Genomic DNA, 19,236 nt, shown 5'->3' with positions numbered 1-19,236 from the left:
ATACCCAGACTAGATGCTTTCTTCTAATGCTACAGCTTCTGCATCAAGCTAAAGGGGAAGGCAGGCAGTCTTAGGGCTTTTGTCCTCTCACAAAGGGGATACAAGCTGTCACCATCCAGCTGTGGGCCTGACCCCAGAGCTGCCCCATGCTCACAGCCTTGGCAGTGATTTGGTTAGGATTAGGGTCTCCTGACATCAGGAGCTGCTAATGTTTCCTGGAGACAAACTAATGAAGGCAGCTGCACACACACAGGACTGCCCTAAGTTGTTTTCCTTGCCTCTGCCATGGGGCTTCCCGTGCTATTTTTATAAGGAGAGAAGCTCCAGGCAGTTTTAAGCCCCCGCCCCTGGAGGGATGATAGCAATGGGGCAGGTGAACAGCCAACTCTCCCAAGAAGGCTCTATGACACCAAGGTAAGGCCTTTTGCTGAGACACTGCAGGTTTTGCCTCCCTCTCCTATTTTGCAAGAGTTTGGCCCTTGGGATATAGGAGAGATTGAAGCTGGGTCACTGCCACGTTGGCAGAAGGACAGCACAGCAGGCTCCTGCTCAAAAGCAGAGACAGCTTATATACACATGCAACGGGAGGCCTCTCCACAGCCTGTCACTGTGAACAATGATTTGCTCTACCTGCTTGGTCCAGAGCCCCCACCCACCCACCCACCGCCACCAGTTGCCATCCCCAGGTGGCCTGGAGGCTTGTTTTGCTTCTCATGGTTAAGTTTTGGCTTTCCCTTTGCCAGGTTGGCAGACCCATTTTAAGTTTTTGCTGGAGTGGAGGCCAAGAAGGCCCTGCTGTGGCCATATTTTCTAGAGGGACTAAGGAGAAATGTAACCGTCTGGGAGGGAGCAGAACATGGCATGGCTGAAACCGCCCAGACTCACACTGTCCACGCTCCTGCAAGCATTCGCCCAGCTTGTGCCCGGCCTTTTCATGCTGCGCCTCCTCCAGGGGCATCTGTCCTCCTCATCGCAGCGCAGCTTAGATCACCTTCAAGGTGACTTCCTCCTGGACAAATGTTCATCTGTTCCTTGCTCTGCTGCCCTACACCAACACCTCTGATTCTGTGTATGATTCCCTGCCTCTCCTGCCCCTGGAATTTCCCCCGTCTCTCCCCAGCTCTGCCCTTGCTAGGCCTTTGCTTGGCTGTGCATCATTTATCTCCTTTTCCTCTTGCACAAGCTGTTTTCCTGGGGCTGGAGAGGACATGTGGCCCAGATCATTCAGAAGCACCAGCTGCTGCCCACCACTCATGCTAGGGAAAGAAGCCACCCTGGCTCCATGACTCCCAAAGAGTTCCCACTGCTGATCTCCCATGTTCTTGGGATTGCTGTGCTTGCAGCCCCTCACTTCTTTTGCCAGTGTCACAAATCCCAGTAGTTTCCTGGAATAAGTCTGCATCTCATGGCCCAAGTGGTACACGTGGATGGTAATGGCTGAGGAGGTGGCCAAGCAATTCTGGATGCATCACACAGGTGCTCCAGGCTACCTCATTTTGTTTCTTCACAAATCAGAGTGACTTTGTCATCAAACAGATCCTCCATAGTCACTGCCACGAGCTCCGAGCCACCTTGGCTAGCTTGGGAATCTGGCAACGTCACAAAGACCTGGGATCCAGCAAGCTCGGCCTCATCCAAGGTGATCACATGCTCTCCTTCTGCTCCTTGTTCTGCTGTCTGAATAACCTGCATGGGAAACAACTCAAGAGTTAAGGAGATGTTTGCAGCACGTTTTCCACTGAAGTGTCCCCAGCCCACACTCCTGTGACAGCATTTACTTTCACACCTGAGGAGTGCAATTGCAATAGGCGTGAGCCCTAATGGGAAGCTCTGAGCTGCAGGCACCAGTGATGCAAAAGAGAAGACAGAAAAGCAATTTAAATATTTCTCTTCACAAAATTGCTATAATTTAGCACCATAAGTAGTCTTAGATTATAAAGACACGGTGATTACACACTAGCGGATCATCAGCCCAGGGAATCTTGCACATTGGGCTCCCACATCCAAACAGTTATTCTCTACTGATAGCTGCAGTATGAGAGAGAGAGAGAGAGAGAGAGAGAGAGAGAGAGAGTCTGCTACTCCAGCCCTAAAATCTGGCTTTCTGCAAAATATTTATAATCTAGACAGGGAAGTCCTCTGGATTCTAGCAGAGCCTTCCCAGAGTGACCAGCTTGCTCTGCAACTCCTGGCAGCCCTTCCTCCTCCAGTCTCCAAGAGCAAAGGATGTGGAGAAACTTCAGAGTCCAGAAGAGTGCCATGCACATAATCAGAGGTCAAGAGAACCGACCTTATGAGAGGCAGAGAGGCATGGGACTCTTCAGCCTGGAGAAGTGCAGGCTCAGGAGTGACCTGATGGCAGCCAATAGGTATATAAGGGGTGTGCATCAGGAACTGGGAGAATGTCTGCTCACCAGGGCACCCAAAAGGAAGCCTCAACTTTTCACCCCCGAACAAACCCAGACTGGGGTTAAGGAACTAACATCCAGTCAAGGCCCCTTCTTCCCCTGTGACCCCACACTGCCCTTGTGCACTGAGTATCTAAAAGTCTAGTTAAGTGCCACCATCCTTGGATTCAGAGGCAACCTAAGAGCTTGTCAGACATGGGTCTTATTATATGCCCTCAAAGTAGACTTTGAAGGGAAGGTAGAACCACAGAGTGGAGAAAGGGAAGGCGGGGATGCCAACTGGTGCAAAGAACAGGGCTGGGAGGATAGAGGGATGGGAGAAGGATGGAAGGTCATGGCAGCAGATAAGCACCCCAACTCTGGAGTCTTACTACAGCTGCCCCTACATGAAGTTACCCCAGCACCCCTGTTATCAGCCACCCCTGGAGCAGTCAGTTACCTGCACAATCTGCGTGGTGGTGGCCTGAGCTTCTGCAAACAGCACCTTGGGATGCTCAGCTCTGTAGTGACCTTCCAGCTGCTCCTGAGTGGGGAAGAGCTCTCCACACAGTCCACAAGTGAAAGTGCTCTCTGTCTGCTTGAAGTGCTCAGCAGTGACGTGCTGCTGCAAGGCCCCTGGGAAGCGGAAGGAGGCTGAACAGTACAAACAGCAAAATGGCTGTGACCCTAAAGAAACATGAAAGAAGCATCACTGCCAGTGAGATGCACCAGAAGCCTCAACTGTCAAGGCTGGCCCAGAGCCAGGAGGGCACATCAAGATGACAAGGAACTGACCTGAATGCCTGCACTTGATGTGGACCTGCAGGAGAGCCAGTGTGGGGAACAGCTCCTTGCATTTCTCACACTCGTGGAACTTCATATCTGAAAATGAGACCAGGGAAAGGAGCACAGACAAGCTACATCACTGCTCTGAGCCCAGGCACCTGGACACAGACCCACACTAAGGGAAATAAATGTCAAGAACTCAGCAAGAACGTATCTGATTACAGCACCACCTGCAGAAGCATTTCATGAACCAGCAGAGCTAGCCGTGACAAAACAGAGAGGACACCTGTTGGAGAGGACTCTTCTGAGGGGTCACAATGAGTTTGCTGTGGTCTCAGGAATCCATGAGGCTTTGTTTCATCAAGTGAGAACTATTCCCATATCTTATCTCTCTCACCTCAGCACTTTTTCCCCAGAGGAGGTGGGGGACTTCTCACCTGCATGCTCTGTCTTGACATGTTTTCTGTGGGCAGTCGTGCTGGAGAAGGTTTTGTCACAGGAGCTGCACTGCAGCGATGAGAATTTGGATGAGCGGTGATTCTGGGCTGCAAAGACATCAGGGTGATGGGTCCGATTGTGATACCATAACCCTGACAGTTGCTGTGAAGATATAAATCAAATCATGTTTAGAATGGAAAAGCTGTCCTGGAGGGATAAAGTGGCAGTAACAGGTTGCCATCTTAAAACAAATGGGAACTGAGGCTGCACCCAGCAGCTATAAGATGCATCAGACCTTACCATAAAAATCCCTATCCAAACCCATCTCTTTTATGTAGCATACTTGATATTCATTACTCTAACTTATTTATGCCAGAAATGCAGCATCCTAAACTAGGCTGATAGAGAACATGATCTCTACAAAGGCAGCACACCCAAAGAGCTGAGTGCTGCTAGCTCTCATCCCCCTCTTCACAGATCCCATTTTGGACTGATTTTTCATGCCTTGCTACTTGGTTTAGGGCCCTCCAACATATGCACACTTGCACAAGCCAAATGGAGAATCTCATTTGGAAAATGTCACTTCTATTATAACAGAAACCAAGAAAGCTAGAAATGTTAGGCTAAAGGGAAACATCAGATTTTAGGGAGCTCAGGGCAGGAAAAGATCTATACCTCTAGAGTTAGGAGAGTTTCAGAACTGAATGATTCATATTAGTGGACCTATCTTCTCATTGCACAATTATTCTTCCTCTAAGCAAATCAGCAAACTTCTTCCCTTGGCAGTGCAGTTACTTCCATATTCACTTGTGCCAATAAAGGACCTCCTCTTTGCAAACTGGCATGTGATGCTGTTCTTTGGAGGGTGAGATAAGGTGTACACCAAGCCCAGCTCACCTGATAGGCTTTGTCACAGATCTCACAGCTGAACGGCTTCCCTCCTACGTGGGTCACCATGTGACGTTCCAGCAGGGATGGAGCACTGAAGACTTTACCACAGGTAGGGCAGGGGTGGTACTCCCTGGAGTGGACCTCATGAATGTGTTTGCGATGCTCCTGCAAGGTGGCAAAGCTCATCCGACACTTCTTGCAATCATAGGGGTCTTCGATGTCTGACTCCACAGTGCAGGGGGTGAAAGGCAGGGTTGAGGACAGAAAGAAAGGCAGATAGAAAAGGTATGAGAAAAGGCACCACAAATAGGTAGGAGGGAGGACGGAGAAAGAAATGCTTGTTATTTCTAGACAAAGAGCAAACATCTGAGTTTTAGGATCTTTGCAGGTAAGTGCCATGTACTCTCCCTCCCTGTCACTTGCAGTGAGAAATAATCCAGGCTGGTCCTCAGCAGTCCCATGATGCCTTTGCTCTGTTCTATTAGACAGCACTGTTGTTTCCTTGGGCTGATCCCAGCCCCAGGACCAGTGTGCAAGTCCCCACAAGAACAGCTTTACTCCTCCTAGGACAGAAAAATCCCCCCACGAAGCAGCAGAGCAAGGCCGGATGCCCGTCACCAGCAGCACTCTCGAAACTGCATTATATGAGGGCAGCCCTATACCTTCCACAGCAGAGGGAAGTCTGCTGCAGTCTGGCACTGCCCTTCACCTCCTCGCAGTCACACCCAGACAGCCCTTTGCCTTCTAAGGAGCTCTGGCAAGTCCCAGGGGAACGGCCCCATTTGAACTAGAGCAGGGCTCTGGTACTCACTGTGGAAGGTTCGTAGGTGGATGGAGAGCCCGTTGGCCTGTCTGAATCCTTTCCCACACTCCCTGCAGACATATGGCTTATCTCCAGTGTGAGTCCTCACATGGCGAGACAGCTCAATGGACTGTGCAAACACTGCGTCACAGTATTGGCAGGCATACATCTTCCCTGCAGGGAGATCCAATACAGCAGGCTAGAGCCTCTGCAGCTTGCACTGACCCAGGGGACAGGATTTCTGGGAATGCAGCTCAATTCTTTGGGAAGAAGCAGGAGATTATGAAACAGGCAAGGTTTCAAGGGACCAACAACTCATAATACAAGCTTCTAAGGATCAAAAGCGATGGCATCAAAACCACAAAATTTGTGTACTCAATATTAGTTCTGGGATTATAAACATAGAGTGCTCCAATACAAGCACACTCAAATACATCCATAACAAACTGCTCAGAGACATGATCGCTCTGACAACATCCCTATACAGTGCCACAAGTTTGCAATGTTTTTTTTACAAACACAGGCATATCTTTTGCTCCTGAGTCGCTCACAAAGAAAAGGAGCCAGTGGCAGAGGACAAATGTGGCACTGAGGCATAGAGCTAGTTGGAATTTTTAAAAAGAAATGAAGATGGAAAGTGAAGCATACTGTCAAAATTAAATTACTTGTGCAAATTATTCCAGTGGAAAATCCAAAATGAAACAAAACCTTTCATGGTAGTATTGGAGTGATGTCTTAGGTACTATAATGCCTTTGCAGTTCCAGAGATAAAGTAGTGATGAGTGAATGTAGATCCCTTTATGGAAATAGAAAATTAGTGCAAAACTACAAAGAGAACACACTAGTCCAGGCTGGCAGTCAAGGAAATATGTAAGAAACTTTGATCTTTTGGGGTGATATTTTTTACAGGCCTGAGAATGCACTGTATTTGAAAGCTTATCTAAGTCTATCTGAACCATGCAGCTGGTCCAACAAAAGATATCACCCACAGATATCCACTCAAGATATTACATTTTTCAAAAACAAAAACAAAAGGAGGGGGGGGACAGGGGCTTTTATTTTGGGGCTTTGCTGCACTTACCTCCCTTTTTACATTTTAACACCTTTTTAGTGGGGAGAAAGAAGAAAGGGAGTTCCAAAGGGAGAGGAAAGAAAAAAAATCACAAATTCAAAACCAATTCAACAAAAACAGAAACTGATTTGCTTTTTCAAATCCAAAATGTACATATTTTTACATTTCTTTTTCAAGTTTTCATCACTGGTTTTTGGGAGGAAAATTTCTCATTTCCCAACTATTCAAATGCTAAGAAGAAGGGAGGCTGGTTGCTTGAAGCAGCGAGAATGCAAGTTGAGAGGGCGCTGGGGAGGCAGGCCAGCCAGGCAGAGCACTGGGATGGTACAGAGCAGAGAAGAGACAGGGACTGAGGAGGGTTAGGAATGGGGTGGGAGGCTGGGAGGAGAAGGAAAGGAATGACTATGTATCATGTTGGAGGCAAGGACTAAGCTTGCACCCAAGGCAGCTGATAACAGGATGCTAGCAAATAAAGGTCAAGGCTAGAGATGAAGGGGAGTTTAGCAACAGCACTTGGGGCATATTAGATCAGGGCAGGGGCAAAAACCAGTGAAGCCAGACTGTAATCCAGGCAGAGACAGACGAGTTCAGCAGTAGGGACTGAGTGTCCAATTCACCAGTGGAGGAGGACAGTAGCATTCAGCAACAGACCGAGTATCAGGGAGAGGGAAAGGGAGCAGAGACAAGAGATGAAGCCTGCGATCCCAGAAGACAGGAAGGACAATAGTTTTGTCAAGAGAGGCAAAGAAGGAAGGCAGTAGAAGGAAGCAGGAGAAGCTCTGCCTGAGAAAGTGAGTAAGATGGTAGCTCAATAGCAGGGAGATGTCAGAGATGGGCTGAGTTACGGAGAGGTGGGGTGGGATCACTAATGACCTCTAGTCTGGGGAGAGGTGAAATGATGCGATTGAACAAGGCTAGAGAGGGAGGTAGAGAGACAGCAATAGATGCCAGCTATGGACAGGACAAAAGCAGATGAAAACCCATTAAGAGAGGCAGAAGAAGCAGTCAATCAGTCAAAAAAGCAGTGGAAAAATGGAGGTATTACCAGGAGTGGATGGATTAAGTTGTAACCCTACCCAGGCAGATGAACACTGATGGCATTAGCCCCACTCCATGGCTGTAGCACAGCTCTGTGCCTTCACAACTTGGCCCTACACTTCCTCCAATCGCTCACGGGAGGACAAGGACCCCAGTGCGCAGTCAGGACCCCAACACTTCTGACAGGCTTACCCTCGGAGTGCTTCTTCTTGGTGTGATAGGCAAGGGCAGAGGCTTGCATGAAGGTCATGAGGCAGTGCTTGCACATAAAGGGGCGGTCCCCTGTGTGCAGCCGCATGTGGTTCTTCAGCGTCGAGTTAGCAGCAAACTTGGCACCGCACTCATTGCAAGAGAAGGGCTTCTCATCAAAGTGTTCGGTAAGTTTGTGGTACTGCATTCCTGGGGAGCAGGAGACCAATGGAAGCAGTTAATGCCCAGCAGAAAGGTGCTGTCCATGTCCTTTCCCCAGCCCTAATGCTAGTTACCAAGTGACACAGCTTGACTGAGTCGGGAGAGGTCATCGTCCTAACAGCCAGTGCTCCCAGATCACAACCAACGTGCCACTTACTCAGACAGGAAAGAATGACATAGCCATAAGCTCCCTCTACCCTGCTAAAGTAGTACTTCTCCACCCTCCACACTGAGAGCAGGGGGATGAGGTGGTGGAGGTAAAGGAATATCAGGCACAGAGAAGCATCATTATCAATACCCCTGAAATCAGCTGAAGAACCAGAACAGGCCACATGCCCCTACATTTGCTTTTAGACACCTTTTAAGTAACCAGAAGCCCCACTGTACCTTGATAAGCCACGTGTAACACTGGAAAAGCAATTATAAAAGAAATCAGGTATAAGACACTGGGACAGTGGAGCAGTGAAATGGTCCGAATCACATTCCTTAGGACACAGTGCCATTTCAAAGGCTTCTAAGAACTATCCTCAGAGCCAGGAAGGAGGCCCCAGTTTCAGGTTGTCTAGTTAACGTGCTGTTCACGTGGCCATCACCCTGGTAACTAGGCTCAGGTCTAGAACAGCAAGGAGCACCTCACTCCCTGTGCCACATGAATCTCTCCCAGCTCTGGGGTTACGAAGCCTACCTGAGGCATGAGCAAACTCTCTTCCGCAGATGTCACATGTCACCGGGAGTCTCTTCTTTCTCTTTTTGGCCGGCCCTGCAACTCCGTGCACCTCCAGCTGGTGCTTTTCTAGCTCCTTCTTGGTGCTCGTGACCTCATTGCACTCCTTGCACTGCACCTGCTTTCCTTTGGCCAGGCGACACCGCTTCATGTGCACCTTCAGACGGCAGTAGAAGTGGAAACTCTTGTCACAGGCTTTGCAGACAAAGCTCTTCTTGGAGGAAGCGCTCTCATGGGTTTCCTCTCGTTCCTTGGGACCTGCACCCCCAGCCTTCTCCTCCTCTTTGTCCATGGCTTCAATCTGCGATTCACTGTTCACCTTCCACTTCCTGATCCCAGGCTTCTCCCCGCTTCTCTCCGTCAGGAGCCCTGTGTGGAAAGCAACTCCCATTTCAGTGCTGACTGACCATTTTGAGCACTCGCCTTCATCACCACCTGCCTCCTGAGCACTCCTCAGAGCACCTGATCCTGCACTTTTCTACTCGGGGGTGAACGGGACGAATACAGTACAGACTGGTGCAAAACGCACTGTCCTGTCAAAGCAGCATCACATCAAAGCCACGTTCACAGGTGGCAATGACGAGGGAAGGTGCAAGAAGTGCAGAATTAGAATAAAGGAGAATATATTTTTTCCAGTTAAAACACCAGCATCTATAGAAGCTGAAGTGTGCCAGCACTAGCTCGATATTCAAAGAAACTCAGCTCCCATTTAGGCACAAAGAGAACAGGAGCTGCTTCTGAATGCCTGTCCCTAACTCAAGTGAGTAAAGTTACCACTTGACTGTTGGCAAGCTTGGGGCCTGAGATAGTGTAATGCTCTTTCAGCTCAAAAGATTAAGTAGCATTGAGTGAACGTGGATCCTTTTATGGAAACAGAAAATAGTTTGGGATTTTTTTCCCCAAACATAGCCAGTTTCAAAGAGGACACTAGGATTCTTCACACTCTTCTGGGTAGAGCTACACTAGAACTTAATCACCCATTTATGTCCATTGCCTAGAAAGTCTAACAATTTTTGAGGTGCCTATAACACCAGAATTTTGAAAGGCAGAAAATGGAAAATGTACACAGGACTAGAGCCCACAGGAAAGCCCCATCAGAAACATGTTTGTGGAAAGAAATCAAACTACAAATCTTATTTGGTTTCTTCTGTGTAACCAGTCTCATGATTTTGTGGCCATGGAAAACCAGTGTGGAATTCAGTTTGCCACAACACTGTGCTATGGGATCTCAACGTGCCTTTTTAGAACTGTTTCTTCACTTCTTGATTATGAAGCAAACAATGCAAAAAACAGACCTTCCTCAGAGTGCGATTCCATTAAATGCTGCATCTGTTCAGTGGACAGCAGGTTTCAGAAGGAATGAGCTAAACCTACTGCTGCTTGAGAGTCCTGTTTTCTTTTAAACTAACACTCACCAATTTAACATAGAACAAAAATGACTGAGTGACCGCTTACACACATTCAAGTCTTGGCCAGGATGCGTGTCATCGTGGATGTGGGTGGGTGGGTGCATGTTCCTATTCCACACGTGCCCAGCGTGCTTGAGTTCCAATTCTGCATGCCACTGTTACAGAATTTCATTTTCTGTACAGAAGACTTGTGGTGGTCAATGGCTTTACTTTGAGGCAGCCTATGAGGCACCCACTCATACCAGGGTATGGTCAATATATATGTAGAACAGACCTATGAGGATCCAATTTTGTGCAGGCATCTAAGAAAACTCCATGTGACAAGAGCAAAAATTTTGAAAAATAAACTAGTGGAGATGCCAGGTAGCTGAATAAATGGCCTGACTGTTTCTTGAACAAAGTCCAAGACCTAGAAACCACAAACAAGATCCTGGATGAGTCACTAAGTTAGCAGATCATCCAGGCTCTTTTCCTGCTAACAATGCCTGGAGTACAGCTCCTAGTAGTAGGTGACATTCATGAACCCCCAAGCACACCTCAGTGAGTAATCCAATTCCAGCTCTTGAAAGGAATCAGGGCAGACAACAGTGCTATGCTATGATCTCAGACCAGTTAAGGCTTTCATGCTTTAACTCTCCAAAACTTCTAAGTGAGCTGGAAATATCTGTATAGAGGAGTATGGGCAGATTTCTTACCCACATGTCCCAGCTCCTGCATCACTGGCTGTAGACCTGGGAAAGACTCATGAACGCTGCATAACAACTGACAGATCTTGATGGCGGGAACAGACTTCTCCTGTGCTGTGTTCAGAAATGCTTTCAAGGAGGCCTCTGAAGTTTCCTTCTGAGAGGAAATGCTTAGTAGCTAAGGAAACATGACACAGAAAAAGTTATGTTGCAGAAAGCTGGAGACTGGGGAGAAAGGTTCTCAATCATTCTTGGACTGTTTGGAAGCCACTGAGAAACAGAAGATCAAGCCTCCCCCAGAAGCATGAAGCCCTTGCTTTGGCAAATACTGTATTTTGACCATTCGATGACTTCTGGCCAGCTGAAATATTTCTGGGGTTAAAAAAAAAGAAATTCCACTGATTGAATTTCCCAGACCTGCTGCTTATGTGTCAAGCTACCACCACTACCCTGAGGAACCAAGGATCTTCTCAGTGTCCAACATCTCACTTACTGTGGGGCTAACAATAGACATTGTTAGTGAACTGATAACTTTGGCCTTTCTTTGGTGGACAGATACAATGCTTTAGAGCAGTGGTCAACAATGTTTTCTGGTTGTGGGCCAAAATGACCCAGCTTGGGTCTGCAGCAGGTCACTGCTAGGACCTGGCTGCTGCTGCTTCTTCCCCCCACCCAGATATGGTGTAGGCTAAGTCCCCCAACTACCAAGTGCCACTGAAGTCCCCCAGCTCCAGAGGCTGAATCTAATGGTTCCACAAGCCAGATGGAGCCCAAGGACTGTAGGTTGCCAGCCCCAGCTTTATTATTAAGCTAAACCATTCCAGTTACGTTTGGGCTTTTCTTCTCCTTTAACCTTGAGCCCACGGTACTGAAGCCATTGTTCCATTTCTTAGCCACAGAAACACAAACTGCTGATGGCACAATCAGCAGCATGGAAATAGCTGAAAATATTTCTAGGGAGTCCTTTTGGGCCAGGACAGCTATTGATGATCTGGGTGTTTCTTCGTCAGACATGTTTAGTTTGGATAACTATAAAAGCAGACTGAGTGGCTGCAGACTGCTATGTCAATGAATCTCTCAGAGACTGAGGAAACCAGCAGATTTCTTTGCTTCTCTGCATATACACCGTCTAGTTTCCCTTCCCTAGGACTGAATATCAGGGTGGGCTCCCACTGTTAAAGAGCACCTAAATTCAATGGTTTTGGTAAAGCCAAGTCTAGCCTCAGTACGGTACACTCAACAAGTCCCCAAGGAACCCATCATTCATATCAGGCAGCCTTGAGTCTTCCAGGCTGCATGAAAATCCACACCATGCTAGCCACCTTTATACGGTATTTGTGCCACTTTGCAGAGCTGAGCCACAGCTTTATGTCAGGATACCTAGACTTTGCTCAACTGAGCACCGTTCTGGCAACCTGCAGTAGCCCAAGCCTCGTGCATAATGTAGATAAAAATGCCTGATATGCCAACATTTCAATGGAAAGGTATTGCTGAGAACACATGCCCCAGCCCACTGAGCCCTATGCAGGTCTAAGTAATTTCTGCTTGGAACGCTGCAGGCTAAAATCTGTTGGCATTACAGGCTGCACGTTACATTAGAGCGGAGAACAGCTGTGTGCTGCCACTGTCACCCGTTCAGTACCTCTTTTACTGCTTCTGTGAGACCCACTTCTCCTGGAGCCAAGTCCTCAAGTCCCGCTCTCTGCTTGATGGCCTCTGAGATCAGCTCGCTGTGTCTCAGTATTATCTTGATGGCTGTACTTTCACTGGTAGCCACTGAAGGAGAGAAAGCCATTACAAACAATAAAACAAAAAACCTGGGATGTGCCCAAAGAATCTTAGCTTTACTAACCCTGTTCAGCCAACTTCAGAAGACAACCCCTTCTCAGTGGGTGTACTTCCCTTTGGAAGCAAAGGGAAGCCAAGGACTAAGTTGCAGACTTTATTGGCACTGGCTGTGGCAATGATAACAAAGATGTGAAGGAGCGATGCAGCTTTCAATGTTTGTCCGCTTTGAGATGAAATAAACCTTCTTAATTATTTTAAAGGAACTCATTCAGAGAGACGTGACAAACTCAAAAAAAATCACCGCACTTCTCTATTATCACCAGTGGTGTCTAGAATCTTTGCAATTAGAGAAATTAGAAGATGCAATATACTTTTGGTGTGTTTGGTGGGCTCATTGGATACTGTCCCTGTACTGCAAGTCAGCTAGTTGAATCTTTCTCTGGTTTGTATGAGATTTTCACTCAGCAAATGGAGAGGAATGCATTTTTCCTGTAGAAAAATGTGATCACAGAATGGGAAGTTTGCAGGAAGGCTCAGGAATAGGGTTAAGGCTCTCATGAGCTCATGTTTTCAGTCTCATAGGATTTCAGCCTGATGGCATTTCTGGAATTCTTAATACAAGTGACAGCAGGGAAGGGAAGTAGAAGGACTGCATTTCTGTTGTCTGGCAAGGATCACAGGGTCACAAAAAAAGGCAGGCATCCTTCCTCTCTGCCAAAGCTTCCTCCCTTTCTAGGGCCAAATGCTGCACCAGTTAATTCAGTAAAAAACAATTCGGTCTCCTACCCTGCATCCCATTACTTCTCCTTGCAATAAACAATGCACTGGGATGATGCCTGCATTACACAGTACCAGAAGGAAAGTTGTTTCTCTGGTATTTCCAGTCCCATCTACATGAATTGTATCCTGGACGTGGCTCAAGAAAACTGGCCTAACACTACATTTCCAGCTCAGTGTGCAAATCCAGGGAATTTGGACAAGCAGTCCAGGGTTTAGATGGTCAGCATTTAGATAAGCATCTGTGCCTGATGCTTTGATGTGCTTAGTCATCACTTGACTGGCAAGTTAATGTACCGCCGCAGCCAGGGAAAGGGAAAAGCACAAGAAGATCCGGCGGGATCAATGAGGATCTGGAGGAATCTATTGATAAAGCAGCTCTGTCCGGAGTCTGAGAGCATTACCTGTTTTGAAAAAAAGGTCTGCACCTGGCTCCTTCTGAATTTCGTCGATGAGCGCATTCAGTGGATATTCTGCCTCTCGCAGTTCCAACAGCAGCTGCCAAACGGTACTCGCAGACAGAGCCTGGCCTTCCAGCGCTGCGGAGACCAGCGCGCTGAAACCACCCACGCCAGCTGCGTGCTTCACTATCCGTTCCATTACCTTCAAATGACCAGCACCAAGGTATTAATGAGACAACTGTCTATCTGCCCATTCATGGATTAGCCAACTGTCACCGCCTGCTAGAGTCTGTCTTTCAGTCCTATAGTCCCTGCCATGCTGTGGACCAGGAACATGAGTCAAGAAAGCAAACAGGCTTTCCAAGGATAAGCTAGACCATGCACACACAGGCCACACTAAGTCAGGCAGAAATAGAAGCCATTTCCTGAGACTTGAAGCAAATGGTTGCTCTTTGGTGACTTCTAGGTTTAGATTTAGAGATGGGTTTTTTTGCTGCAGCAGATGGATGCTAAAGACATCTTAACCCAACTTCAGCAACAACACAAGTCTCAAGACTCTGGTGCAGCAATGAGTGATACAATCAGGTGCTCTCTGGTCTTTTACATGCAGACCGAGCAAAATCCCACGCTATAATCAGAAATGCAGACGTAACACAGACTATCCACTCACCTCTTTCTCTCCAGGAGCTATGTTTTGTGCACTTGAGATCCCTTGCAGCAATATCTGGGAATCTTTCAAGAGCTCTGCAAAGTTTTCTTGATATTGTCTTAATAGTTCAGTCCCATAATCCTCTGGGCTCCATTTGGCTGAATGCAAATGAATAAAAACAGTATCTGCTCACTATCATGCATTATTCTGAAGCATCTTTCCTACTCAAAGTTAAAGGGCAAATACAAATAAGAAACCAGACTGGGGCCTCAATAGCACGCTAAGCTGTTACGACAGATCTGGTTTTGAAACCAAGGGCTGAATACAAGTAATAAATACTATGCGGTTCCAGACACCATTTGTTTGCAATTCTTTCATGATACAGGCTGGAAGAAGAGCAGATTCTCCGCATGAGGGTGTTAGGAGTCAAGCAGCAAGGGCATGGATCATGTCTGAGGTATGCTGCTAGTGCTGTACTGAAATAGCAGTCAGTAAGTATAGCAAGTCAGGGCCCTGCCGGGAGTGCTGTATATCAGACGCATAGTGCATTGAGCTAACTGGAGCCCACTGCTTAGCCAACCCAATTGCCATTAGTCATTCATTTCATCACTTTTATGTATATAAAAAAAGATGACAGTTTAGAGAAGGGATCAGCAACCTATGGTCTGCAGGCTGGGTCCAGCCCAATAAGAGGTCTGATCTGGCCTTCGGAAACAATCCAGCACAGGGGATTGATCTGGAGTTGTGCCATGCCAACCCTCCACGCCGCAGCATTCCCCTTTGCTGCGAGGCCTGCTGCCCAGACTTCTGGCCCACAGTGACAGCCATGTTGTAAGCTCTGACCCACACCAGCAAAAGGCTGATGACCCCTAATCTGGATTGTACACTGTGCACGTATAAAAATAGATCTTTTGGTTGCATACCATATTTTTAGCATCTTCAAAGAATCAGACACAGTCCTAGCACAAAAGATCAAAGGCCTGGCTTCTGCACAAGGCCAGTGGACTGGTCTAAACTAGGACATGAAGACAATACTGCAAGGAGATTTTCAGTCTCTCAGTTCCCCTGCTGGTAGGCTCCATCGCTGATTTTTGGATGTAGATATACTGAGAGAGCCTATGCTCTGTAATAAAAAGACTCTGATACCCTGGTGTGAAGCTTCTCTGGACTGTATCCTTCTTCAAAGAGTGCAATTATTAAATATACCAACAATTTCCAAAGATCCAAATGCCCACAGTTCAATATAATTTACAACGATGTGGGTTGGGTTATCTTTGATAAATATATGGCGGGGAGGTGGAACCCAACTCTGGATTACAAAAAGACATTTAAAAAAAAGTGTTAAAGAATCAGGAAATAGCCACAATGTAATTAAGATGTCAATGTGACCTTGGAATAGAGCTGGCTGAGTATTTTAGGTGAATAAAGATGGTTTGCTCTTCTGAAAGGTATTTAGCAATTTCTACAAACTCTACCCAAACGTATTCAATAATCATAGGTGAAAATAATTTTCTCGAGGCTAGATTTACAAAACTGGAGAAAGAGGTGTTCATAGCCCGCTCTCTCCCTCCCTCTATTTCCAAGGTAAAAAAAAATTGTGCTTTTATTTATTCAAGCTTCAATTTAAGAAGATTCAACTCTATGTAATTAAGGAATGCTCCTCCCCAAAATGGGTATTACCACTAGATCATTAACTAGGTTGGGTGTCTGGTGTTTCAAGGGAAGCAATGGCGCTTAACAAATCACAATGCACACGGCTTGCCTGGAATGTTTGCTGCACAGGGAAGTAGCAGTATTACAAGCACAATTGTGCTTTCTGAAAAACGCTCATTTATATTTCACCGCATTTCAATTTCATTTTTTTTCTTTTTAAGTAACTTCAGACCGGTAAAAGATGCTGGCTACCTAAATTCAGGAGTGAAATGGTCCCCATTAACTAAAAAGGTTTCACAATGTCCAAACAACCTCAAGTCCCACAGGGAAATTAATGGGGGAAAAACCAAGAATGTGTGTGTAGGGAGGAAGGTAGGGCAATGATCTCAGATGAGGCTATCAGATGGAGAGGAAGTGCAAGGTGTAAGGGGTTGCTGCCCAGAAGTGTGTTGCCTGGATGTGTCAGACAAGCATGGACCATGAGCAGACATGCTGCCACAAAGAACTTCTCCATTAACTGTACTTTTCCTGGACTGATGGACGGCCATCTCGGTTACTGCTTGAAAGAGGCTGACAAGGAGATCCTGCAGCTTTATGGTGCCCAGGACAGAGAGAGAATAAAGGGAGAGATGACCAGGGAGAGTGAGTGTATCCATAACTATATCAAGAAGGGTTGGAGGAGCCAGAATAAGGACTGAAACTTAGCAAACAGGGAGAAGGCATATACCTTGGCCTCCCATACTTGAGATAGGGATGTACTACCTGCCAGAGTGAGAGGGGACTTTATCCTTCATCCGCCAGTCCACCTTTTGTCTTCCAGTGGAGACTGCCAGGTAGGGACCGACGGCCGTCAGTGACACTGACACGTGCCCAAAAGGACCTGGGCTACTAACTTATTGCAACAGGCCAACAAACTGGGGTTAGCTATAAAGGAATTAGGAAGACCCATTTTCCACAGTTCGAGTCCAGAGAATATCCGTTAGTTCTAATGCATCCTAAGCACCTAACCATTGAAGCCTCAGAGCTCTCTCACTGCATCCTATTGCATTTATCTCTAATTAAACTACAGGACAATAGACTTAATGGAATTAAAGCAAACTACTCAGCTCCTTAGCCAAAGGCACTGCATAAATGCCTACAAATACACTTGCAGGCCCCAAAACAAACACCAATAGTAATTAGACGTATGCAGACACAGGTTGCCACATAAATTGGAGCCACTTCTGTTGATTTTAGATCCTACTCGCTTGCGCACAACTCAACCTGTCCTGAGTTTCCTCAAAACAGATCAGATCCAGCCACTCTGCTCTGCTGCCATCCTGTTTTATCAAGGAAAATGTGTAACTCTTGTGCAACTCCCTAAAATATTACTTGCAGAAAAAACAAGACTAGCCAGGGGGAAAGGATCAAGAGAAGAAAGAGGAGGACCCTACCATCACTAGGTTTAATAACCTAGTGATTAAAGCCTTTCTCCAGGGGGTGGGAAACATCAGTTGTAGGACCCAGCACAGCCACAAAGAGTTTTTTTAATCCTCATCATCATGCTATGACCAGTCGTTGCGCATGGGAAACCATGTGCTGCACAGCTTATAACTTTACCTGCGTCCTGGCCTTGGGTCTTGCTCTGTTCCTGCGCATTGTATTTATCTCTAAGTTCTAGAAACCTGACTCAAGTTCAGACAGGCATCCAAACTTAATGGTGGATGATCTTCATGGAGCTACTAATCTAGAAAGAGTGATCCAGTAATACCTTTGTTCTCAGACACAACTGCTGCTGCCGCCAAATTGTCTAGCAGAAGGTGCAGATCAGGAAATGCTGCTTTTACAGCCCCAAGTAGTTTGACCAAGCTCTCAGCTTTCAGGGTCTTCTCTTCCACCACCTTCCTAAGCAGATTCTCCATTGCCCCCACCTCCTGGGAGCTGCCTTCACAGCAATCCAGAATCACCTGCAGGAGCAAAGAGATAACCAAGCAGTCAGTAAAGAGAAGAGTTAAGAGAAAATCCTGATGTCTCACAGGTCTGATTGATCTGCGGTAGCCTAGAACATTATGAAATTATACAGAGCTCTAGTAAACACATATCTATTTATCACAGGCCCATACTTTTAGTATTTAAGCACAGTCTATATCTCTAACATGTCTTCTGGAAAATAAGTATAAGCCAGAGGTAGGCAACCTAGGACCCGGGACCCAGATCCAGCCTGCAGAGCCACTGAATCCGATCCAGAGAGCTGGGGGGCTTGATGCCAACCACTGCTAGAGGCGGCTCACTGACCCCTTCTTTGCACAGGGTCAAATTATGTTTCCCATGAAGTCTGGTTCTTAAAATTGGTCAAAAAATGGAAAACACCCTGCCAAAACATAGAGCTGTTTCTGCTGCAGGTTTCAAAATTACTGCCCTTTTATTGTAATTTTTTACTGAAACACTTTCCTTTTTGAATATTTCAGTCTTTGTCCCTTACCCAGGCTTGTTTTCTCTTTTCCATTTGTCATTGAAGCAGGGATATGGGGAAAGGGAGAGAAACCTTGTTACTTTAATAAATATTTTATAGGCTGAAGGATTATTTATATGGGCCAGTCATGTGAGACATGCCTCACGCAAGGTATAATCAATACCAAATCACAAGATTAGAAGAGCTCTGAATACATCAGTATTACAGTCACAAAGGACAAATACATCGCATTCAAATACAAGCAAGGTTGAGCCTAAAATATATCACAACACATACGAAAGTGTTGTTCAAACAGCAGGTTTTTCATACCCACAACAAAAAGAGCCTTCCACACAAGCACGGCTGCACAAACTGCACAGCTCTGAAGCTACACTTCGCGGCGTTTTAGAACGTCATCCTGGAAAAAACCCTTGGGCAGTGAAGTTCAGTCTCGTGCCATCACAGGCAACCAAGTCATATAAAACTACCAAACTCCAACCTAAAATTGGCTAGGCTTTAGCACCCACTGCTTCTATCAGAAAACCAGCCTGGACTCTCCCTCCCTGGATTTCTAGCCTAAATCTGTTCATTATTCACATTACATTTATTGTTATGTCCACACTGGCCACAATGTCAGGTTAGTCTGACATTAAATAGTTCTTCAAAACTCTCTTTGGTGCTCACCTCCACCCCCCAATGCTTTTCAGAACAATATATCTTCTCTCAGCCTCCATTTCCCTAGGCTGAACAGGCCCAACTCTTTTAGTTTTCTATCATGACAGACTCTCCATTCCCTTGATCAAACCAAGAGTCCTTCTTTATACCTGTCCTAGTTTGAATGTATCTTTCCTGAACATGAGTGACTGAAGCAATACCTAGTACTCTAGATAAGG

At 46.5% G+C, this 19,236-nt stretch overlaps 1 protein-coding gene across 3 annotated transcripts in view; it reads right to left on the bottom strand.

Annotated features, from left to right (window-relative positions):
- Positions 1-661: 661 nt before the first annotated feature.
- Positions 662-19,236, bottom strand: part of ZBTB40 (zinc finger and BTB domain containing 40) — a 36,687-nt gene continuing 18,112 nt past the window's right edge. For all 3 annotated transcript variants that reach the window (XM_019495290.2, XM_059716918.1, XM_006278384.4), the window contains exons 6-18: positions 17,663-17,858; positions 14,281-14,417; positions 13,614-13,812; positions 12,287-12,420; positions 10,654-10,822; positions 8,511-8,918; positions 7,607-7,813; positions 5,314-5,478; positions 4,509-4,723; positions 3,611-3,773; positions 3,183-3,269; positions 2,848-3,074; positions 662-1,686 (exon numbers count right to left, since the gene is read on the bottom strand). In XM_019495290.2, coding sequence (XP_019350835.1) covers positions 1,492-1,686; positions 2,848-3,074; positions 3,183-3,269; positions 3,611-3,773; positions 4,509-4,723; positions 5,314-5,478; positions 7,607-7,813; positions 8,511-8,918; positions 10,654-10,822; positions 12,287-12,420; positions 13,614-13,812; positions 14,281-14,417; positions 17,663-17,858 — 2,502 coding nt within the window. In that variant the 3' untranslated portion in view covers positions 662-1,491. The remainder of the gene's footprint in view (positions 1,687-2,847; positions 3,075-3,182; positions 3,270-3,610; positions 3,774-4,508; positions 4,724-5,313; positions 5,479-7,606; positions 7,814-8,510; positions 8,919-10,653; positions 10,823-12,286; positions 12,421-13,613; positions 13,813-14,280; positions 14,418-17,662; positions 17,859-19,236) is intronic.

This window comes from Alligator mississippiensis, chromosome 13, assembly GCF_030867095.1.
Source record: "Alligator mississippiensis isolate rAllMis1 chromosome 13, rAllMis1, whole genome shotgun sequence".
Classification (NCBI taxonomy): domain Eukaryota; kingdom Metazoa; phylum Chordata; order Crocodylia; family Alligatoridae; genus Alligator; species Alligator mississippiensis.
The sequence above is the reverse complement of the archived record's forward strand: the minus strand, read 5'-3'. Positions and strand labels throughout refer to the sequence as shown.